The 24,543-nt window shown below is 40.6% G+C and overlaps 1 protein-coding gene across 2 annotated transcripts in view; it reads left to right on the plus strand.

Annotated features, from left to right (window-relative positions):
• The window catches only part of Rab27b (RAB27B, member RAS oncogene family), a 152,249-nt gene extending 132,171 nt beyond the window's left edge, over positions 1–20,078 (plus strand). For both annotated transcript variants that reach the window (XM_041639279.1, XM_041639280.1), the window contains 5 exons: positions 5,384–5,555; positions 7,019–7,104; positions 15,081–15,184; positions 17,173–17,296; positions 19,607–20,078. In XM_041639279.1, coding sequence (XP_041495213.1) covers positions 5,403–5,555; positions 7,019–7,104; positions 15,081–15,184; positions 17,173–17,296; positions 19,607–19,796 — 657 coding nt within the window. In that variant the 5' untranslated portion in view covers positions 5,384–5,402 and the 3' untranslated portion in view covers positions 19,797–20,078. The remainder of the gene's footprint in view (positions 1–5,383; positions 5,556–7,018; positions 7,105–15,080; positions 15,185–17,172; positions 17,297–19,606) is intronic.
• The last annotated feature ends 4,465 nt before the right edge of the window (positions 20,079–24,543 follow it).

The following is a 24,543-nucleotide window of genomic DNA, read 5'->3' on the forward strand; positions in this document are numbered from 1 at the left end:
TGATAATCATATAAAGAGTGTACATTATGCAGGCCATTTGCCTTGGTTTTGTGGGTGTGAATTTTTCTTTGAATATGCATGAAAATTACTAGCAAGTTATTGCATTAAGCAAAAATCCATAAATTTAGCTAGGTCAAAAATTACTTGAAAAATAAAATAATATTTACCCTATTGGACTTCTAATAAGTGGTATTATTGAGATATAGTAACAGAGTAAACCTTTGTTAGCATTTATTTAAGTGGTTTTAGAATATTTATGAAGTTATTCTGATGTCACTCTCTAAACCCACGAATTGTCTCTGAAGTCCATACTCGATAGCCATAACTCGCAGTTTTTCCTTTCCCTGGCTCCTGTTAAACTGTCTCTATGATGTTATCTTTCCAGAGTCTTTTATATAAACAGAATTGTAAGCTATGTGTCCTTTTGCTTCTCGCTTCTTTCAGCAAATACTTTCAAGTTTTCTGTGTGATAATGGCATGTATACACACCTCATTTCGTTTTCTGACCAAATAATCTTCCATCATGGACATACATTTTATGTACACTCTCCTGAGGAGAGGCACTATTAGGAGGTGTGGCCTTGTTGCAGTAACTATGGTCTTGTTGGAGAAACTGTGTTCCTAGGGGTGGGCTTTGAGGTTTCAGATCCTCAAGCCAGGCCAAGTGTCTCAACTGATGTAGACTCTCTCAGATGCCTCTCCTGCACCATCTCTGCCTGAACACTGCCATGTCTTCCCCAGATTGAACATTTAATCTTAAAAGATCTATTTTGAGATCCTTGGAAGACAAAGCTCCAAAGTCCTGCATGTTTTAAAGATATGATTTGTGTTCACACAGAACCTAGCAAGTAGACTTAAAATAAGGTGGGGGTTGGGGAAAAGGGCTCCTTCGGGGAACATTTATTTATTCATCTAGAGCACATTCTCTGAACCTTGGGGACAGGAGTGTTTTGGAGATGTATCCAATGGGATTTGGCTCCACAACTCTGTATTTCTATTTTTTTTTTTTTTTTAGTGGTCTGTCTGTAGGAACGATGTTTTATTGACTTGGGGTGGAGACTATCTTATTCTGTTTCTAATTGTAACAAATGAGGGAAAGTCTTGTGGGTGTTTGACTCATTTGACGATCAGTGGTGTGTCCTGCAAGTCCAGCGTGCTCTCTGGTGTGACTTCCCATCTGAACACTGAGGTCCCGGCGATTATATGCATTTATTGCATTTATTGCTGACTTTCAGACTCTGCAGAAGCCGGGAGAGTGACGTATTTAGATCTTTGCCTCCGCTTCCTGCCCCTTGCTGTCCCATGAAGGGCTCTGAGCACAGCACCCCATCTTCTGTATCTCTCTGTATCTGTATCTCCTGGCTCTATGGCATAGCTGGGACACTGTGATAAACACCAAGAAGCAGACATGATCTGGAAAACATTACAGTCTTCTGGCTTTTTGTCCTTTTCAGACCAGTACAACCAAGAAATGACAGGATTTCCAATCTTAGTACAGGAAAATAAACAATGTTGTTAAAACATGTCAGCTTTTTGATCCTTTCCAGATAAATTTCTATCCCATTTATTGGAAAAGGCGATCTTACCAAGGCTTTTCTTTTCTTTGGTCTGCTGTGTTTAACTGACAGGGAAAGATCATCTACATCAGTCATTTTAGGACGCAGAAAATAATGTGGTAATAAAAAGAGATGTGAATCAAACACATCTTCGGGGTACAGATAAAAAAAATGTACAAATAAATTTAAATGAGAGGGACAGAATATTAATATTTTTAAGAGAAACTTTAAAATAAGCCTTCTAATTCTTAATTTAATAGATGAAAGAGCACATCGGGAGCATGCAGTAAAGCTGTCACAGTGCCAGGCTTTTAGTTATTATTGTGTATGGTGTTTGTGTCAAATGCCACAGTGTATTCAGCACTCTTTATTTATAGAGAGCAGAGGCGATGGGGTCCAGAGCAAAACTATTCCCTGGTAGCCAGTACTGCTCAGTCGAGATTAGATCTTGATTGGAGGCAGCCCTGGTATTGCCCGAGGCTGGATGTATACAATGAAGAGAAGATACCCTGGCTACCAGTCAGGAACACATGCTGTGTCATGTAGTTGGCAAGTGGTTAAGAGCTTCGTAGTAAAAATGGGAAGTAAACTCCCATGCAGGGGTTTTCTGGTTCTCACCCAGTCTGGGTCCTTGCTGTGCTGTAAGACTGCTTGGTAGTTAGTCTTTCTCTAAGACCCGCTGAATTCCATAGCTCACGAAGGCTACTGGTTTGAATTACAAGTACAATGCTGATTCCAAGCATTTAAGAATTGTGTTTTAATCTGGAACTCTATGTTGTAATTTTCTTGTTTGGTTCTTGTGGTTTTATTTTAAATTCATTTTTTTTTTTTGAGACAGGGTCCTTTATATCCCAGGCCAGCCTCAAACTTACTACACTGCCCAAAATGGTCTTGAACTTCTGATCTTTCCGGCCCTACCTTCCCAGTGCTGGTATTACAAGCATGTACAATTACAGCCAATGTTATGCAGGGCTTGAGAATGAACCGATTCCTATCATGCAAGCCTCTGACCAATTGCGCTGCATTCCCAGCTCCCCTTGCATTAATTCTCGCCTTTTAAATGCACTTTTTAAATAAAAGTCCAAGCTTTGCCAAAAGCTAGACTGTGAAGTATATCTTTTTGAGATTCATCTTTGTGCTCAACACTCATATGCTGATGGATTTCAATGTATTTGTTGAGATTTAGTCTCTCTTGTGACTATCAGCAATAAGGGGAAATAATATAGGAAACTTGAATAAAAATTTAGATCATGCTGACAGACCCCTTTAACCCCACCCTTTTCATTTTTTTTTTTCAGGGAACCAAGGTACCTTCCAACTTTACTTTCTATTCAGGCAGTCAGTAACTCCAGTTTTGTCCTTCTATGGCTTAGACCTAGGGAAGACTGTGGCAGTCCTCAACTTTATCTTAGAATAAATTTAAGTCTTTCTTTTTCCAAAAAAAAAAAAAAAAAATGAAGAGGCTAGTAGTAAAATGATATTTACAGAGAAGATAGAGAGATGGTATTGGGGGCCTCCAGTAGGGAGCACCATTCTGCCTGGCACCAGCGTGACTCACAGACTAAGAAGAGCAGCAGGCTCAACCATAAAGCTCTGATTTAGAGCCATCAAGTTGATGCATTGATAGGCATAGGCAGTCACTTACAGAAGGTATCTCCAAGGGAAACCTGGTGTCTGTGGTTATCTGTGCCCTTTCATTGAGGATGGCGAGCTGCTGATGGGTGCACTTGCTTCCTAAGCCGTGATCAGATTTTGTCTAGATAGTTTAAAAAGAAAGCGAAGCCTTTACGGTCAGAAGACTCGGCAACTTCTACTCAGGATGAAGGCAAATTACTAGGGAGGAATGTTTGAGGACAACAATATGAATTATCCCATCTCAAAAAGGATTCCTTAGTGAAAGAAGCACATGCCCATAATCAATTTAGCCCTATTTAGCACAAACAACATAGTTCAAATTAAGGAATTAGTTATATTTAAAAAGATGCAACTTTCCAAAGCAGTTTAATAATGGTTAATTATTCGATAAGTAGCTCATTATCTTCATCAGCTGTTTTACCCAAGGACATAAAGTTTTTTATCTTGCACCACTACTTAAAATGGCAAAATAAAAGCATTTTGAATTACGATTATAGACACATAAACTGTGTGCATCCTCTTCTATTCGGTTGCTAAATGGTGTTGTGGATGGAACCCAGCTTCTCACACATGCATGCATATGTGTGACATGCACTGAGCTATGCCTCTGTCCCCTTCCTTATTTTGTAACGTGATCAGGTGAAGTTCCCCAGGAGAAAATAAAGCCACGATCCTCCTGCCTCAAGCCTCCCAAACAACTGGGATTGTAGGCCTATATCACCAGGCCATTTTTAGATTTTCGGAAATTATGAGAATATTTTAGCTCATCTAATAGGCTGTTTTTTGGGTTTTTTTTTGTTTGTTTGTTTGTTTTGTTGTTGTTGTTTTGTTTTTTGGATTTTCGAGATAGGGTTTCTCTGAAGTTTTTGGTGCCTGTCCTGGAACTAGCTCTTGTAGACCAGGCTGGCCTTGAACTCACAGAGATCCTCCTGTCTCTGCCTCCCAAGTGCTGGGATTAAAGGCGTGTGCCACCACCGCTGGCTGCGCCACCACTGCCTGGCTTAATAGGCTGTTTTTGAAATGTAAGTTTAATTATAAGCCGTCTTAAAGACTACAATGGCTCCTGGGTCTTCATAAATAGGAAAATCTTCTCACATAATAGAACAACATTTTCCATGTTAGCAACGTCTTTTGAGGCCTCCCTCTTTGTTGTAGGATAGAACAAACATTCCTGTGGCCTATGAGTCAGAAGTTTGTAGCAAATCTCAAATCATTGTGGGAACTTCACAACAATAGAGGATAGTGTCTTTCAGATGAATGTGCCCTCACCTTGGAATAAGCCCTGCAGATGCATTTGCATTTAGCTTAGGGCTGGATCAAGCCACAGTCATCACAGCTTCAGGGGTCTGTGTTCTGGAATAAAGGATGGGTGATATCGCTCACCCAGGCAGGAGGCATAGCATGGGAATCGCTGAAACCCCGTCTTCTTCTTGAGGTCTGGAAACTGGCGCTGTACAACTCTATGCAGACTCTCAGAGAACCGAGGCTTCCTTGTTTGGGGCGGATTTCACATCAGTGTCTTCAGGGGCATCATGCTAGTTGTTCAATTCTTTTTTTTTTTTTTTTTTTTTTTTTTGGTTTTTCGAGACAGGGTTTCTCTGTGGCTTTGGAGCCTGTCCTGGAACTAGCTCTGTAGACCAGGCTGGTCTCGAACTCACAGAGATCCGCCTGCCTCTGCCTCCCAAGTGCTGGGATTAAAGGCGTGCGCCACCATCGCCCGGCCTAGTTGTTCAATTCTTAAGATCAAAAATGAATATTGTGTATGGATAAAATAGACAGCGTCTCCTTTATTCTTAGATGCAAGCCACTCCAGCTTCTTCATTCTGTGTAGAGCGGCACTCGCTTTCTACCTGCACTGCTTCATTTCCCAGCGGAGTTTCTGTTCTTGCGTCTCCCTCTTTTCTGTAGCGCCGCACCTCTAATCCTCCGGAGTCTTGGTTTTGGAAACAAACGTCCTTGCCTTTTAAACTTCTATTACTGTGGTGCCAATGTCTATTTTGCAACTGCCTGATGTGAAGTGACAAATGGGAGGCGTGCCCTCACACCTGAAGCTGCTTTGACCAAGTTATTTCAGGATTTAGGCACAATAGAGGCATTTGGTGTTAATGTAATTAATTAGGTGTACATTGTATTCTGATAGCAGACAAGAAAATTAACTATTGCTGTATCGTATTTGCTCTTCTCCTGTGCAGGCCTGCCAAGACCATCACTATGACTGATGGAGATTATGATTATCTGATTAAACTCCTGGCCCTTGGAGACTCAGGAGTAGGGAAGACCACGTTTCTTTACAGATACACAGACAATAAATTCAATCCCAAATTCATCACTACGGTGGGAATAGATTTTCGGGAAAAACGTGTGGTAAGTTTTTAACCATACTCTTAACCTTACTACCCATTCTCTTGTGTCAAATAAGAATTGATGAAATTGTGTTCATTGCACTTCAAAGTGTCTGTTTTTTTAATCACATGAAACTCATAACTGCAGAATATTATTTATGACATTTTCAACTACCAGTAACATTTTGATAGGAAAATATTGAGTGACACTATCTGTCTTCAAAAGCACACAAGGCAACTAAAATAAATGTGTTGTTGAATTTGTGGATGATGTGTTTTCTATGAGTTCCTAAGGACGCTTTCACATTTTGATATATTAAAGTACCAGAAATATTAATTCATTGGGCTGAAGTAAATTTCTTAGAAAGTTGAAGGATTCATTCCCTTACTCCTAACAAAGAGGTTAAAACGTATGATTGGCAAATAGCTGGAACATGAGATTTGTAGGTTCTTGCTGCATTTTTATTTATGTGTAGCCTCAGCCATCAATCACTGGCTCGTTGGGAACAGAATGTGAGACCCATCCATGCTATTTTCCATGAGAAGGGAGCGTAAGTGAGAATCACAACAGCACTTCCGTCTCCCATGCTAGACACTAATGACAGGAAGGAGGATATTGTGACACGGGAGGCATGCAGCATAGGCACAGAAGCTTAGCCAGATTTCCTGCCACCCATGGTAGTCCTGACTGCCAAGATCACTGTGCCTTCCAGTTGATGTCACAAATCCCCACGGGAAATGCTTGGTGGAGAGCCACTGCCTGAAAAGTTGAATCGCGTCCTCTCCCTCAACTGAACGCCAATAGACTCTGGGCAGGATTCCTCTGACTTCTTCCCTCAGCAATGCCTACCGACCTAGGTAGAAATCTTGTAAAAAACTGTACCTGTAGAACACTTTCTCTAAATCATGAACATTTTCTGCAAAGGCCCTCCAAGGAAGAGGCTGAAAGGCTGAGGCTCAAGTGTCCCAACTGACCCCACTGAGAAACTCTGTGTACACTTACTACTTAAGACATTTTGAAAGGCAGTTCTATGCTAAAAGAGAGGCAGGGACTTGGCAAACAAATTTTGATTAAAATGATTTTTCCATTTGTAATTTCATTTGTATATTACAACTGTAAAATAGAAAAGGATTATGGTCTCAATTTGTCAATATAAAAAATTTAGACTCAGACGTTTAAAGGAAAAGTTGGTTGTTTGAACCTACGGCTTTTGTCCTAATCTGATGTCTGCTGCCTCCATGAGGGAATGACAGAAGGTGTCTAATTTAAGTTTGCAGTATGCTTACGCTGTGTTGAAAATCATACTGTACTTGACATTTGAAAGTGAGATCTATGTGATACTTGGGGGAAAATAAAGCAAGTGTTTATTCTGCACTATGAACTTTGATTATAGTAATCAACGAAAACATTCTGAGCGAACCCAGAGAACTACAGTGTTGACAAATTCCAAAGCAATATTAACGTGGGAGGATTGTGTTTTTCAGGTTTACAACACACAGGGAGCAGATGGATCTTCAGGGAAAGCGTTTAAGGTGCACCTGCAGCTTTGGGACACTGCTGGACAAGAGCGGTAATGGGAATTCCTTTATTTCTAGCTCCCAATAACTTAGAAAGCATTGAAAAGTGAATGATGTATATGAACCTCAAAAATAAATGGTATCCAGCTTTTCTACCAATTTTAAAATAGATAGCTATGCCCAGTGTGTGGTTCATGCCTATATCCTAGTACCCAGGAGTCTGAGACAGGAGGATTGTGGCAAGTTTGCAGCCAGTCAGGGTTACAAAATGAGAACAACTTTGTCTCAACCCAAACAAACAAAACAAAACAACCAAAGGAGATTTGTAAAAAGGATGAAAGTCCATGATTTCTAGTTCATGCTGTACGCTAGCAACTGTAGAGCTAGTGCAGATATGAACACTCAATCAGAAGTGGGCAAATCTGGGCGGTGGTGGCGCACACCTTTAATCCCAGCATTCGGAAGGCAGAGGCAGGCGGATCTCTGTGAGTTCGAGGCCAGCCTGGTCTACAAGAGCTAGTTCCAGGACAGGAACCAAAAAAAAGCTACGGAGAAACCCTGTCTCGAAAATAAAAAAACAAAAAAAGAAGAAGAAGTGGGCAAATCTGCCTTCATACTTCCTAGTGGGGAGAAATCTCTCCAGATTTACCCCAGTAAAGATGGGAAATTAGCACTGCTGCAAGAGCTGATCACCGAGTTGAAGGAAAGGTATGTCATCCTCCCTGTCTTTGTGTTCTCCCCCTCTCCCAGATTCTTTGTTACACGCTTGGTAACTGCCTTTTCTCACTCAAAGTTGGCTGGCACCATTTCTTGATAGCTAGAATCTTTTTTTTTAGTTGAGCTCTCTGCATGCTGTGTATGATATGCATGCATTTTCAGCTATATTATATATAATGTGTGCATATGTATGTATGTGACCGTGGCATGCATGGGCCATGACATGCAGGTGAAGGTCAGAGAACAGTCATGGGTATCAGAGTGTAGGTCTTGTACCACGCTTGAGGTTGGGTCTCATGCCAGGCCAGCTAGCCCATGAGCTTCTTGGGATCCTCCTGTTCCTACTTCCCATCTCATGGCAGCAGCACCCAGATGACAGAGGCACACTGCTGTGTCTGGTTTTGAGAGGGTTCAGGGGATCCAGAACGATCTGCTTGGGCTTGGAGCACACCAACCACTGAGCTATGGCTTCAGTCCTAGAACCTTTAACTTCTTTCCCACCCTCCCAACGCTCTCCTTTCACCAGCCTTCGTCCAATTCTGCCTTCCCAGGGAAACCAACCAACCCCCAGTTTCTTTTGAACTCCAGGGGCTCCTATACGCACGCTACCAAACGAAAGCTACGCCACCGTTCAGCGAGATACATTTTCTAGTATTCTTAAACTGCTCTCTATTGAATCACTTGTGGCCATCTTATCCCAGCCAAGCTGTGAGCTTCCTCGTCTCGCAGCATCCTCTCCGCTGTCAAAGGCACGATAACAAACAGTATAGAGAAGCCTTGGTCGCTCGGAGCTCACAGTGGCATTCCATTATTCAATGAAAACATGTCTCTTCGGGACCCAATTTCCAAGTGTTAAAGACCCAAATCTAATAAAAAATCCTCTACTATCAGATTGAATAAAAAAGTGGCAAGGGAGTGACAGCAGAGATATGTGGAAGACATCCTGCCCCCGATTCCCCATCATATATCTTACAATGCTGATGCATGGTAAACACCCATATTTTTGAAATGCTTCCAAAATGTTCTCGCTTTCAGTGAGTGTAAACGCCAGGAGAGGTGCCGGGCCCTCTCGGTTAGCTTTTTTGACTGTGAATTCCATTTACACACACCCTTCAACACTGCTGGTTCTTCTGAAGGCGCTCCTCGTGAGAGTCTCCTTTCACGTGTCAGTTTTGTTGTCAAAAAGATGTATGTTTTATAGAGCAGTGCAATTCGTCTTGGAGGAAGCAATATGAGAAAAAAAATGCGGATCCCCATATGTCCATGCACACGACATGTCAGGCCCACATGATGGCCGGCGTCTCTCATCTGTCCCCTTAATCCAGCTGTGCTGGGAAGGAATGGGATGAACTGCCTTAGTAACTCTTGGCTTATTCATCCCTGGAGACTTTTGCATGCTGTGGATAGAAGGTGTAGCTAAGCAACAAGATAATGCCTTGGGGCTTCTGGCAGTATAATTCAGGTAAGGGTAATGGTAATTGATAAAAGTCGCTGGTGGGAAAGCAGGAAAATACATAACCCATTGTGCACATAGAGGGTCCAACCCTTGTGCCCCCTCAAGGGTTAAAGAACAACAAGGTGCCTGATTCTGGGATCTGTTGCTTTTTGTGTGATCTTAGCTTTGCCCACCCGAGTCACCTACTAGGATGAGATGGGGAGGGGAAGGAGTCTGTGTAACTGGATGCCAGGTGTGTTTCTTCCAGGGAGTAGAAGAAAGGATAGCAGAGGATGAGATGAATGTCAGCCTGCTCCACAACAACAGTGTCCTTTCTGTGCTGCCACTCAGAGAAGAGGAATTTGCTTCAGTCTGATGACCACACAAAGCATGCCTGTTAACTACTTCATTATTTGCTGTGGGCAATGAGGAAAACAACACACAGGCTTGTCCCCCAGACATACAGGGACACATGTACACACACACACACACACACACACACACACACACACAAGTGATCACTTTTCTCAGCCACATCAGCACAATGATAAGAAATAGTTTTATGGGCACAGCTTTTCAGCAGAGAGAACGGCTACAAAATGTCTGTGATCTCTAAGAACTCCCAGGCAAAGGCAGAGACAGAACTCGATGGAAAAAAAGCAAGTAATGGTTTTGGGTTTTGTAATCTACACCGCTGTGTTATAGAAATGCCATGCAAAAGAAATGGTTAATTTATCCCCTCCCCCAAGCTTCAAAGAATTGTTCTCTTTTATTTCGAATCTGCAAGAATAGTGAATCTTTTACTGCACGCTATCTCTTTCTTATTTTCTTAATATCGACATGCACTTTGTAAGTGAATAGCATGTTCTGGGCACTGAAAACAGGCTGTATTCTGAACTGGAAACCCAGCACTTTTTCCCTTGGAGCTTACACATTAGTGTAGGCATTGGACAAACAATCAATCTCAGCAGCATGGCCCCAGGACAACTGTCAGAAGACAGAAGGTGGTAAGTGAGCTGAGCCCTGCAGGAAGAGGCTGTTCCCAGAAGGCTCCGGGAGGGGGGGGGGGGTTTCCACTGGTGTGTTTGTTTACACTCATACACAATGCATGAGGGAAGGTAATCCAAGCTAAAGGACAGGCAGAGGAAGAGGAAAGACTAACGGTGGCAACCCACAGAATAACCAGCTTGTGAAAGAGCCCAGGGGGGGACAGTGAACTTTTTCAGAACTAAAAGAAGATTAGCTTGCCTGTGGGTAGTAGGCGAGAGATGAAGCCTAGTGATGGTGGTGATGATCCTGCAAAGCCTTGACGGCTTTAGTGGAGTGTTTTGGTATTATCCTTTGTGTGTGTGTGTGTGTGTGTGTGTGTGTGTGTGTGTGTGTGTTGAAACGCATTTTCTCTGTGTAACTGTCTTGGCAGTCCTGGCTCTTACTTTGTAGACCAGGCTGGCCTTGAACTCACTGAGATCCTCCCGCCTCAGCCTCCCAAGTGCTGGTGTTATCCTAAGAGTCATGTGTAACCATGAAAATATGGTTAGTGCAAGAATCACAAAATCAACAGGAAGAAATGAGTGCTCCTCAAAAATGGACATGGGAAACTTACTAAGACCGTAATTGAGCATGAACGATGTTGGGTAGTAAGAGATAGTATAAGGAGATGCATCAGTGGAGAAGGTTGTGTCTACGGTGATGCATAGACAGTGAGGAAGGAAAGAGGGAAGGGACTGTGCCCCAACATGATGAGAATGCCCTGGCCAGAAACAGAAGGCAGAAGGAGAGCAGTTGAGCTTGGGATGTGCGATTCCAGAAATCCCTGAGTTTTGTCCATGTGGAAAAATCTCTAAAGCACGAATTCAAATGACAGCAAAAAGCTATCTATATGTCTTGGGTTGCTCAGCATAGAGGCTGCAGCTAAGCCAAGGGACTACATGACAGTGTCTGTGCATAAAATGGGAAGGGTTCAGAATAGAACGCTGAGAAAACCAACATGAAATATTTAGGAAGGAGACTAAAATGAGAGACCAAAAAATTTAGGAAGCCACTGAGAAGAGCAAATGTCATACTTCTCTCTTCTCTTTTTCAAAGCTATGTGTATGTATGCCTTCTCCAGTTCTGCCTAGTGCTGATGTCATTGTGGGTCTCAACCTGCCTTGAATTTAACTGAAGAAGTCAGGGCAGACACAAGGGAGGAGTCAGGGAGTACATTTTAGCCTTTGTATAATAGTTGCTTTACCGCCTCCACCGGAAATGAATATTCTCATTTTCTCTTCCCACTTCCTGAGTTTCTCCTTTGTCCTTCTTTTAGTCCCCCAATAATCTTCTTCTTCCTCATGATTCATGCACTCACCTGTGGGAGAGTCTCACCCCAAAGGGTGTGGTAAAAAGAGTACATCAACCCTTCTATTTCTGAGCTGTGGCTTCCTTTGCTTGCTCACAGAAGTTCTCATTCTCAGCCTAATGATGTGCCTGCTTTTCCTTTGTGCACAGGCAAGAAAACTGGAAAAATCTAGCACGATTAGTAAAAACCCAAAGAAACATATTGGGGTTCAACCTGAAGGTCAGAAAAACAAAACAGGAAGCCACTGGCTCTTAACTCTACCTCAGTCTGAAATGGTGACTGTCTGAGAGCTGTATCATTGCATCCTATATTCCTCTCTAGGTTTGGGATTATAGGCATACACCACTACTGCCTAGTTTCTTTCTTTCTTTCTTTCTTTCTTTCTTTCTTTATTTATTTATTTATTTATTAAAGATTTCTGTCTCTTCCCCGCCACCGCCTCCCATTTCCCTCACCCTCCCCCAATCAAGTCCCCCTCCCTACTCAGCCCGAAGAGCAATCAGGGTTCCCTGCCCTGTGGAAAGTCCAAGGAACCCCCACCTCCATCCAGTTCTAGTAAGATGAGCATCCAAACTGCCTAGGCTCCTACAAAGCCAGTACGTGCAGTAGGATCAGAAACCCATTGCCATTGTTCTTGAACCCGACTCGCTGAATATAGCGGACAATGAGGACTACTGCCTAGTTTCTATGGCAAACTAGTGTGTCTACTGGGATCAAAGGTGTATGTCACCACTGCCTGGTCTATAAGGGGCTGTTTTACTCTCTGATCTTCATACAAGCTTTATTTATTAAAATACAAATGAAATATTACTGCATTTCCTCTTTTGTCTAAAATAAAAAAGAAGGCTATAACTAATATAAGAAAAAATATATACAATATATAGGCAATAAATACATCAGTAATATCTAGTCCATTTGCATCTGACAAATCCAGAGAAAATACTCTATATTTTTATAACTCAGTCAGGAGAGCATGAAACTCTTAATCTCAGGGTCGTAGGTTTGAGACCCACATTGGGCACCATTTGTAGATGAAAGTTTCTGCCCCTCCTGGTCCTGTGGCTGGCTATTCATTCCCAAAGGAAAACACAGAGGCTTATATTAATTACAAACTGTTTGGCCTATTAACTCAGGCTTATTATTAACTAAGACTTAATTATTGACTATGTTTAGCCATGTGACTTGGAACTTTTTCTCAGAAAGACATTCTTATCTTTCTTCTTCTGCATCTGGCTGGTGATTGCATCCCTGTCTTTCCTCTTCTCAGAATTCTCTTGGTGTGGTTGGCCCACCTAGACTTCCTGCCTGAGTACTGGCCAATCAGCATTTTATTAAACCAATACGACTGACAAATCTTTACAGTATACAAAAGCATTATCCCACAGCAGTGTTCCTTCTTTTCTTTTTCAAACAAAACCTTGAATCTAATTTTCTTTAACTTTTTCCTGACCATTGTCCATAACATCTATAACCTATTCTTTCAGAATATGGGTGTAGTTTTCTAGGCTATTTTCTGTTGATTGTGAGTGCTGGTAATCTTATGTGGATGCAAAGAAAGTTTAGATTGTGGTCAAATCCTGACTGGAGTGGATTATCTTAGCCAACAGCCTTGAAACGGTTCTGAATGCAGAACTCAGAAGAAACTGAAATAGAGGTGCTCTGAAATATTGGATCATCTGGGCTATTCATTCCCATTGGAGATTTTTCAGGGGGGGTCTTCCTTGATCAAACCTTATTTCTTTTTAACCAAGAAAGAATCCACAACCTCTCAGTCCTATGGAAACAAAAGCAAAATCTCTTCTCCAAAGTAACATATCTTCTGACTTAAAATTTGAAGTCAAGGCATTTTCAAACTATATAGTTGGACTAATCTAGCAGCATTTATAATAAAATGTCTTTTAGCAACTGTTGCTCCTTCCTCAACAGTCAAACAATTCAAAGACAACACAATAACATGCAGTATTGATACTTTCTGTGTATTTTCCATCTTTGTGTGAATTTTTATTTTTCTTTCTCTATTTCTTTTATTTTAAAATTTTTTATTTTTTTGAGACAGGGTTTCTCTGTGTATCGTTGGCTGTCCTGGAACTCACTCTGTAGACCAGGTTGTCCTGGAACTCACAGAGATCTGCCTGCCTCTGCCTCCCAAGTGTTGGGATTAAAAGTGTGTACCACCTAATTCTTTTTTAAAGAACTTTTCCTATTCTTTTTCTTTTCTCTCTCAAGCCTACTTATATTTTTAAACACACTATAAACCATATAAAGGTTTGTTTATTTGGGTTTTTTTTTTTGCCTGAATTTGTCTTTATATCTCTATCTTTTTCTGAACACATGAGTCAAATCTGCTAAGCAACATGACTAGGATTAAAACTGTGACTTTGGCAGTTGACTTCACCACATTCCTTAGCTTTCTGAGCGTCTAGCTTCATGGTGGAGGTACTGATGGGAGCCATGTCTATTGCCACAACTCTGTGGATTTTCAAGGTCATTACCACTACCAAGAAGCATGCCTTTGACTGCTCATTAACACCATTTAAGTGTTTGGTGGCAAGGCCTCTTTAAAGAGCTGCAAGTTTTTTTGCAGCTAAAGCTGAGCCAGAGAGCCTTTCTTAAAGGAGCTGTGCCTTGGCTTGCCTCTAACAAACAGAGCCCACTGGAGTAATAAGATGGTTACCAAGAAACTACACATGACTCTGTTCTTATCTGTCTAGAATCCTTATATTTAAGCTTTCTCAGGCTTTATGTGTAAATTCTTGCCAAACATTTGGTCACCATTTGTAGATTGCAATTTCCTTCCCACCTGGTCCCACATAATCACACAGAAACTATACTAATTATAAAACTGTTTGACCAATGGCTCAGGCATATTCCTAGATATCTCTTCCATCTTAAATTAACCCATTTATACTAATCTATGTATCTCCTTGAGGTTGTGGTTTACCGATAATATTCTGACATCTTTCTCCTTTGGAGAGTACATGCTATCTTTTCAACTCCACCTATTCTTTTCCTATCTATCTATCTATCTATCTATCTATCTATCTATCTATCTAAACTCTGTATGGATTTCCAACCTAGCTTTACTCTGCTAAGTCACTGACTAAAACAGCTTTATTCATCAACCAATAAAAGCAACATATATATATATATATATATATATATATATATATATATATATCCCACATCAGAAAAGTCTAAGTTAAAGTCCACTATAAATAGGCTAAGATTTTAATTGTGACCCAGAGGAGGCCATCAGTCAAAAAAGAAAGATTCCAAGAGGCCAGAGTGGCAAGTTAGTGACCAAATAGAATTCTCTAACAGTGCCATGGCCCCACAGAACCTGAAAGGGGTCTTAAAAAAACAATCTGCAAGGAGATACCCTCTCCCTGCCCTAAAGCCATCTTCTGGCCTAGTCTCACATGTCCATAGAGTAAGGAAAGAGGTTGCCGTGGAGACAGCATGGATGTCTGGGAAACTGTTATTGGTCCTGCAAGTATGAGTTTGTAATCTGAGAACCAGTCACTGTGCTTTGTTGGCAGGTTCCGGAGTCTCACCACTGCCTTTTTCAGAGATGCCATGGGCTTCCTGCTAATGTTTGACCTCACCAGTCAACAGAGCTTTCTGAATGTCAGGAACTGGATGAGTAAGTGGGCTTAGTGATACTCATGGATGGCTGGTTTGGGACTTTGCAACTCTATTTGCTTGCCTGACTTGTGGGAGCGCAGTCACAAATTAACTCTGAGAAGATGAGCAAAGTATGCCCTGTGTCACCTTCAGAGGGATGTTGTGTCAATAAGCAACATGGGTTGGAATTCTGTTTACCTTGGACACTTTCCTTAGAGGCAGCCCTAAAGTTTTCAGTATTGTAGTGAAGCAGACATTAATTATATTTTCCCAGTAAGTCTTGAGAATTTTTACAAGGTAAAACATAGCATGCATGGTGTTAAATTCGAAGAGGCAAGACAGAGAGAACATTTACAGTGTTTCCTGGGAGGCGACACTAGCACCCAGAGAAGCTCAAGGGTGAAAGTGCAAGCCAAACTCGTAATGCTTCAAGGAATAGGTGGCCATGTTGACAAGGCATGGTGCAGGGACCACACAGCTCTCACAAGGTTTTACTTGAATAAAATGTTGTTGAAGGGGAATGAGTAGGATACTCAATCAGTGAAATGCTTGCTTTCCTTGCATGAGGACCTCTGTTCAATCCCCAGACATGTGCAAAGGTGGCAATAGTGGTAGTATGCAGTTCTACTCCCAGCGCTAGAGACGTGGAGATGGGAGTTTCTTCAGGGCTCCCTGGACAGCCAATAGATTCACAAAATCTCAAAGGTATCTCAAGAAACAAGTAGACAAATGACACCTGAAAAATAGAATGCCATTGAGTTTTGTCTATATTGCTACATTTCTACTTACAAACACATTATACACAATTAATAATGCAGCAAATACAGATAGGTAAAATTAATGATGCACTAAATATAGCAATAGGTAAAGTTTTTGTATGTGTTTTGAATGTGAATTCAGTAACCAGTTGCAGCCAATAGGGAAAATATCAACAAAGCCTGACTTTCTTAATTGCCTCTCCAAATTACTGTTTACCCTAGGATCTGTCTTTATTTCTTTTGAATGTTGTATGTCCTTATCCGAATTCTGGTACTATGATTAGATTCTGTTGAGACAAGGAATTAATAAGATTATTAGATTCTTTCAGAGAATGGTTTATTTGTCATTTTTCAAGGCAGATGGTCCTCTCCCTCAAGTCTCCCGGAAGATATTATTGGGATTTAAGATAATTAATTGGCATGTCTAATAACCTCTGAGTTTCTAACACTCAGATCATTGATACTGCAGAATAAATCTTTATGTGCCTCTTCCTGTCCTGGGTACATGACATATAGCAGGCCTTAATGAGGTGGAAGATACAGGTGGTCTCTCTTTCCCACCATTTCCTTCCCTCACTTCCTCCTTTCCTTCTCTTCTTCCCACTTCATGCTTTCATTTTTCCTTTGTTTTCTCTATCTCCTATTCTCTCTCTGTCTCTCTCTGTCTCTGTCTCTCTCTGTCTCTGTCTCTCTCTCTCTCTCTTTCACACACACACACACACACACACACACACACACACGTGTTTGCCTCAAGAAAGAGAAAAAATAGATTTTATCTTAAATTTGTTTTTGCATGAATTTTCTGTTTTTCAAGACCTGTTCATTCCATAGATAATCACTGTGATGTCAGGAGAGGGGACCAGAGCCGCCATCTAATGGAGCAAATGAACATACATGAAAAACATGTGCTAGCATCTGCAAGTGAAAGGTTTAGATCCAGCCTGATATTTGCATCTGAGGAACCAATGACAGGAAGCCACTTGGGTCAGAGGGGTAAGCTCCCAGGTATAGGTGAGCATGTTTAGGTATTGGTTCAGGTGTTTCCTGTGTTCCATTCGGCATCACTATCCGAAACTTGTGAGGCATCGGCTCCGTTTTATAGACACAGAAACGATGAGGAGAGATGACTGAGCTGATCAGCGAGGAGCAGCTGGGTTAGAAATCTGGAGTAGGAGCAGTACTTCGACATCATTTGCTCGTGACTAAATCACTGCTTTCATTTGCTTTTTTTTTTTTTCTTTTAACCAAGGCCAACTACAAGCAAATGCTTACTGTGAAAACCCAGATATAGTATTAATCGGCAACAAGGCAGATCTACCAGACCAAAGGGAAGTCAACGAACGGCAAGCCCGGGAGCTGGCTGAAAAATATGGGTAAGTCAGTTTCACTGGGAACCGTCTGACCTCGTACACGGGGGAAACAGAGTCATGATATAGACAGCTGAAGGAATCCCCTTGGATCAGAAAGAGCAGGGAATTAAAAAAGACTTCCCAGGCAGGGGAGATGGCTCACTAGGTAGAGTGGGGACCTCAGTTTGAATCCCTAGCACCCATATAATAGCTGGCTATGGTGGAATGGGCTGCAACCCCAGTGCTGGGAGAAGAGATGAAGTTCATTAGCCTCTCAGTCTAGATAAATCAATGACTGCACTCACAAGCGAGCAAGCCTAGACACACACACACACACAGACACACACACACACACACACACAGACACACACCTTCCAGAAGTCAAATTAATAAGAACATCTAACATGTATTGAGTCTTTATCATGCATCTGCAATTGTTGCTAGACGTTGGCTCATTGTGTTCCTCATAGCCATGTGTAGGTGATACCGGAGTCACCACCTTTTGTATAAGAGGGGAGTCATAGAATGATTAAGCACTGGGTAGAAGACTAAGTAGCTACTAAGGAGCACAGCTTAAATTTAGTCCAAGGAATCTAGATCAAGACTTATAATTGTAAACTATGGAGCTTACTGCCTCTCACTTAACAGTTCCTTAGGTGAGACAGGAACAGTATCTGATGCAGCCATCTTCCTAAGTAGGCTTGGCTGGCAGCTGGAAACGAACTCAGACAAAAGCAGCCCGCGTACTCACAGATGGCATGAATCTGTCAGTGACTATTAATCTTTAAGCAGTTGTATCATCGGGGAGAAAGAGCTCATTTGGATCGTTGAAGTTTTGATCTTCTTGATGCCGTTAATTCCAAACAAAAGCAGCTTACATTCCTATCAGTATTATATTTAATGTATGTGGCATTTTGAAACCAATTTCTAGGTGATTGGCCAGAGGGAAGTAAACTGGTTGCAGTGTTACAGACCATGAAGTGGTCTTGGTGCTGCCGACCACCGGTTTAGGCATTTCTCCTCCTGGTTTTGTTTACTTCACTGTGTTAAAGCAGTGAGGATCCCTTGGCTTCAGCTTGCTGACTGCCTCCTCTAATAATCTCCCGCACAGCATGAAAGAACTCACCAGGGTTTATTTAGTGAAAACAAGCCAGCAAACTAGCAAGCAAACAAGGTTTCTAACTTGACAACAAAAACTGACACTGAGATCTCTTTGCCAGCCGTGTATTGCATGGTATTCACTTGCATGTCTAGTATCTCCTCTGATATCCTCATTAAAAAAAAAAAAATTCTCATTAAAATCTTGTGTAAGACTGCTTCCTCTTGAGAAGTCCCCTACAATGGCTGGGTGGTTCTCTTTTCCCTAGGTACCTCTCTTTCTGTTAACCCTCATGCTCAACTTAAATTTATGCCAAAATCCTTGTTCTTAAAGAATAAAACTTTAAAACGTAATTCCATCATTTCCCTGTATATAAACACAACCCGCTGAGTTTGTTTAGTGTTGTCTGTGTGTATATTAGAGGCAGTGGGGCTCTGTTGGAACTGGATAACCATTTAGGGTACTCATCTCTGGGGAAGACTAATTCTTCCTCTCTTAGCAGTCCTTAATCAACTATCACTCTTCATCTATGGGTGGGGCCCCCCTGCAATTTCCTGTCCACACTGACATTTCAAATGGTGCTGTCATTTCCCAGCTTTTATTTAGGTAGCCATATTGTTGAGGTATCATGGACATAGCTTCCCTGTCATTTCTAGGAGACAGAATCTTGTAGCAGACTTCCTGGTCCTTAATTAACGTCATCTGTCGGACTGCAAAGATGGCTTAGTCGTGAAGAACACTTGGCACTATCTCAGAGAACCAGTTTGGTTTTCAGCCTCCATGTCAGGTGGCTTATAACTACCTGTAACTCTGGCTTCAGGGGTTTTGACACCTTCTTCTGGCATATGCACACACACACACATACACACACATGTACATACATGCATATGTATACACCAATAAATAAAAATAAAATCTTTTTAAAAATAAACCCCAAATCTGCTTTAAAATGTTTTGTATAAGAATATTACAATCTGCAGTATTCAAAAATATAGTAAAGTTCACAATGTCACAATATGGTGACTATTTATTGATGGTAACAATATTCTTGAAGAATGTGGAACTTTGGATAGTAATAAGACATAATAACCTTATGAAATGATACATTTGTTAATTAGTTAGAGTCATTCTCTCTATGATGCATATTTACCTCAAAATAACATGTTATCTATGATTCATGTATATAATTTTACAGGTCAGTTTGAAAGATCTGTTTTTTTGTTTCTCCATGTTAGCATACCATACTTTGAAACAAGCGCAGCAACAGGACAGAATGTAGAGAAGTCTGTGGAAACCCTTCTGGACTTAATAATGAAGAGGATGGAACAATGTGTAGAGAAGACACAGGTCCCGGACACTGTCAACGGTGGAAGTTCTGGAAAGCTGGATGGAGAGAAGCCATCGGAAAAGAAATGTGCCTGCTAGGGACACTGCTAGGAACCTGTGATGAAGAGTGTGCCCAAGTAGTACATCCTGAAGTAATGCAGACCACAAAGTTGTTGTTGAGTAGACCATGAGCAATGGCATGTCTTTCTCTTCCTGCCCCAATCTATTTTAATAACCCAGAATAATCACTAGTATTTAAAGAGCCGTACTGTCCACCCGAGTCCCTTCCAAACAAAAGTGAAAAATTTCCTAAGGTGGTCTCACCATCATGAATGATTGCTTTTTTTTTTTTTTTTTTTTTTTTTTTTTTTTTTTTTTTGGTTTTTCGAGACAGGGTTTCTCTGTGGCTTTGGAGCCTGTCCTGGAACTAGCTCTTGTAGACCAGGCTGGTCTCGAACTCACAGAGATCCGCCTGCCTCTGCCTCCCGAGTGCTGGGATTAAAGGCGTGCGCCACCACCGCCCGGCCTTTTGTAAAGAAGTTGTGTATATGAGAAGAAGTATCGATGAGCTTTAAAACTAAGCACATATTACTATCAGCCTGGAGAAAGTGCTAGGCTAACTAGAAAAAGAATATAAAAAGATGATTTTTGTTCGCTGCTACTTATATGGAGTCTGATTCATACTTCTATATTTGCACTGGGGAAGACATATTCCTAAAAATGGACACCTAACAAAGAATTCCATGTGGCTTATTAATAAGACTATATTTACCCAGTAAGCTGCACTGGTAAGGTTGTGAGTGGGTGAACATTAGACTTACCGTAGGAAATTGTGTAATAATGCCGTTTTTATATTTTTCACAAATGACAGAAAGACAAGAATAGGACCATGGATGAAAAAGTATAAGAGACATTCCCTGGAGAAAAATGAAACATGTAAATATGGCAGTGGAATAGGTAAAATTAAATGGATCCTTGAGAAAAGTCTGAGAAAGTCACTTAGCCAAATTTCACTGAGGCAGATTAGAAGCTGGCATTACCAGCTGAGACTGGAAATACCTCTGAGGCTCCAATTCAAATGATTTGGACTTTTAGCACCACTTCTCATGGTGCCCAAGGTCACATTTTAGTTCTATTTTTCTATCAAATTCTTATAAGGAGTCACAAGAAAAAACAAATCATATTTATTGAATATACCTTAGAAATGTAGTCAAGAAAACTTAAGATTTAGTCTTAACATTTCTAAATAAAAAAAAAATTGTTGGTGGTAGAAAATAAAGAGTGATTGTTGATTGTGAGTTTTGCTTCATTTCAAAGCAACTAGAAATTTTAAGTTGTATTTTTCCCTCTTAACCACACTCACCCCTACGTCGAAGCAGTTACAGCAATGAATATATGTTTATGGATCAATAACTCCAAAATAATTATGGACCAGTAACTACAGTCATCCTGAAGTTTCATGCCATCAGTCACCAGAAATTGGTGATGCCTCATTCTTTTTTATAATGTTTTTATGTTGTCAAGAGGAAAAATAACTAGAGTGGAGATGTACCTTAGAAAATAACAGGAATGGATCTGTGTTTCATCTCACTAAAACTATAGTCAGTGGCTTTATTTTTCCTTGAGGCTGTCTTTTCTTTTTGGAATTAACCACAGAATTATTTACCTTTGACTTATTCTTATCATTGTAAAAACTCATATTGTGTTAGTTTTAATTAATGTTAATTTGACGTATATATAAGCCAACCCTATCAAAGTGGTATTTAAATTTTTTAATCAATTTTACCAATAACGAAGACAAATTGCTTCAATGTTTCTGGGTTGGTTTTTTTTTTTTTTTTTTTTTTTTTGAGCTTGCAGTTGGTGACAGGATAGTTTAAAACGTGTTTCAGTCTTAAGAGTTTGCATACTTTGCCTCCTTTAAAAAGTTACAAACATTGCAAAGTAAAGCCCAAGGGCCATCTTAAAACTCTTCCTGCTTACTTCCATCTGTTGTCCAGTTTCAGAAACACCAACAGAGCCAAGGAGGTGGCGACATAAAATGTTTTTAAGATAAGTTAGGTCCAGAATTGTGCCACTAACCAACGCAACGTGGAAGCTTGTACGGGATTCACCCTTAGTGAGTTCTCAGTGCCAACAGCCCAACACCTCCAACCTCTTTGAGTGATTCTAGGTTAGTATTCCCTTCCATTCCCACTGTCTGGGATTTTCTTCTCAATCTCAACGTCTGTGCCATGAAGGGAGAAAGCTACATCTGCAGCATAAAGTGGAAAGAAACGCCCACAGCTGTGGCGAAATCTGATGAATGTCTTGATGTCAATATATCTATTTCTGATTTTGATTCAGATTGTGCCAGTATTTCCATACCAGGGAACGACTGAGTCATATAATGGTGAAGGAATTTCATCTTCCCATTGGATGGTTTCTGGCTGTGTTCTAGTTACATGACTGATTTGCTAATGCCCAGATTAGCAAGAGTCCATCATTGCCAGGATGAGTACTCTCCAGGACTTGCTATAAGAGCATCATGGATAACTGGAGCATGAAGCAGAGGGCAATGGTACCTATAAATATGGAAATGTGCCTGTAAGAGTGACAAGTATTGGGTAACAAACTCAAGAGGGCTGACATTTCAAACTGCCAACAATGAAAATAGTCTACTTATAAACCCTTAGTCTAGAAATACTTATGTCTGTAAACTTTGATGTCTGACCTTGAAATCTGTTTGACTATTGTTAGAAATTCCTTCTCCTATGATTTCCAGTTGCTAATTCAACAATTTCATTCTATAACTTCAAATCGACCTGGTGCCGTGAATATTCTGCTTTAGAGAAGTCCGTATTTTTTTTAAATCTCACTACATGTTCATTCAGCTGTTTCCTCCTCCTAATTACCTCCCAAATGCTTTCGGTGAACCACATTGTGTTTTGCGAGGTATACAGTGCACATGGTTCTTCTTTCTGATACAGAGCCCAAGTCTAGACTGTTTACACTGGCTGATGTTTACATTGCCCAAACTCAGTGCCTCAAATACCTCTGCGACCAGTTTCGTCTCCAACCACATAACTCCGTTTCTTTAATCTTAGGTCTCCGAAAGGCCTCACAGAGACAATAACATGGTGGAAAGCAAGCTGATACTGTCAGCAAAGAATGAAAGAAAATTGTTGGAATTTGGAGATTATTACTCCCTCCTCCTAACCTGTCCCCGATTAGACATTTCTTGAGAGCAACCGTAGATTTTTATAATGCTATTTTTAATCTAACACAAGAATGGGCTTTTGAAAAATACGCAAAATAGTGAAGAGAACATACTATCGGTTTGATTATCCTAACAAGATGTTACTAGGTGGAGAAAATCCTACGAGTTGGGAGATGAACTTGGATCTCTCTGTAATGCTTTCAAAATTCATAATTTACTACTTTAGACAATTTGCTATCAATTTACTGCAAAAAAACTCCACAAAAGCTAGCAGTTTCTAAAGTAATTATATGTCAATTTTTAACCAGGTGGGACATTCTATGCATCAGTAGGTGATTTTGTTCTACTGTACAGAGATTACTTGCCAACCTGTACAGATAAGGTGAATGGTTAAGAGCTTAAATCAATATGGTGTTGTCTTTTGTATCAAGGAAAGAAAGAAAGAAAGAAAGAAAGAAAGAAAGAAAGAAGAAAGGAAGGAAGGAAGGAAGGAGAGAGAGAGCTTGACCATAAATAACAGCATGACAACATTAAAGTTCTGTAATAACAGCCTCATTCCAAACATTGAAAGCTCTGGAGTGAGTCTGCTGGGATTCGATGGATGTTATGGGACTGGCGCATCTTCTCATTAGCATCTGAGGCAGCTCTGCGCATTGATGCTGTGTGTGCCTAGACAAAGTGAACAACCAGAGCACCTATGAAGGAGACCGTTTACTCCTCTATACTTCCTATCTCTCTAGAAAGAAAAAAATATGCCTCCCTTGCTGTGTATCACACCCAAAATGAGGACAAATTGTCATCCATGGAGGATTTTAGAGTTATGGCCTAACACTCAACCTATAAAGAACTAGCATTCTAAGTATCTGGCTTACTAAGATATGTAGTAACTTCTTAAAGGTCTGGGATACGTAAGATCAGAGGTATGGCATCTGAGTAGGTATGTCTGGGACTTCGGTTTGGTCTTCAGGCAACAGAGGCTCAGGGAGAAGAAGGGGGAGCTAAGTTTAGCTAAAGTGATAGAAAACCTGGTTTTTATTTTCTGCTAACCAAGCTTTGCAGCACTGAAAGTGGCAATGTAAATCCAAATATTTTATAGAAAGCTTTACCATTTCTAAGATGCCAAGAAACTCACTGTTGTTGCCTAAGAATTCACTCTATAATATTTTCTTCTTGATATTTGACCACAGTGATGTCAGGTCATTTCTCAGGTGACTAGAGATCTGAGACCTGATAATGAGTATTTGGTAGTAACTGAGAGTTATCTCAATGCATGGAGCTGCCTGTCTTATAGTATAGAAATGACAAACACTGTGAGATATAGAGAAGATTTTATAAAAGAAAAATATTGACATTGAAGTCTTGAGTGGGTCCAAGCACAATGACATTATTGCTGGAGAACTATGAAAGAAAATTAAGAGTGATAAGCTAGCTTGTTCAGGTATTTCAATATAGGATATCATGAAGACAGCCATGGGTTCACTTAGGTAGAGAAAAAAAAAGTTTTAACATTTTAAAACTATATCTGTGGAGATATTTTCTTTTTCTTTTTATCCACTTAGTGGAGTTTGTGCACTTAGACCTAAGCTAAGCAAAATGAAAGACTACCAAATATTTAGGATACTTAGCAATATTTTATTTACTACATGT

This window comes from Microtus oregoni, unplaced genomic scaffold (assembly GCF_018167655.1).
Source record: "Microtus oregoni isolate MIOR12 unplaced genomic scaffold, Mior012 000057F_ref0000458, whole genome shotgun sequence".
NCBI lineage: Eukaryota > Metazoa > Chordata > Mammalia > Rodentia > Cricetidae > Microtus > Microtus oregoni.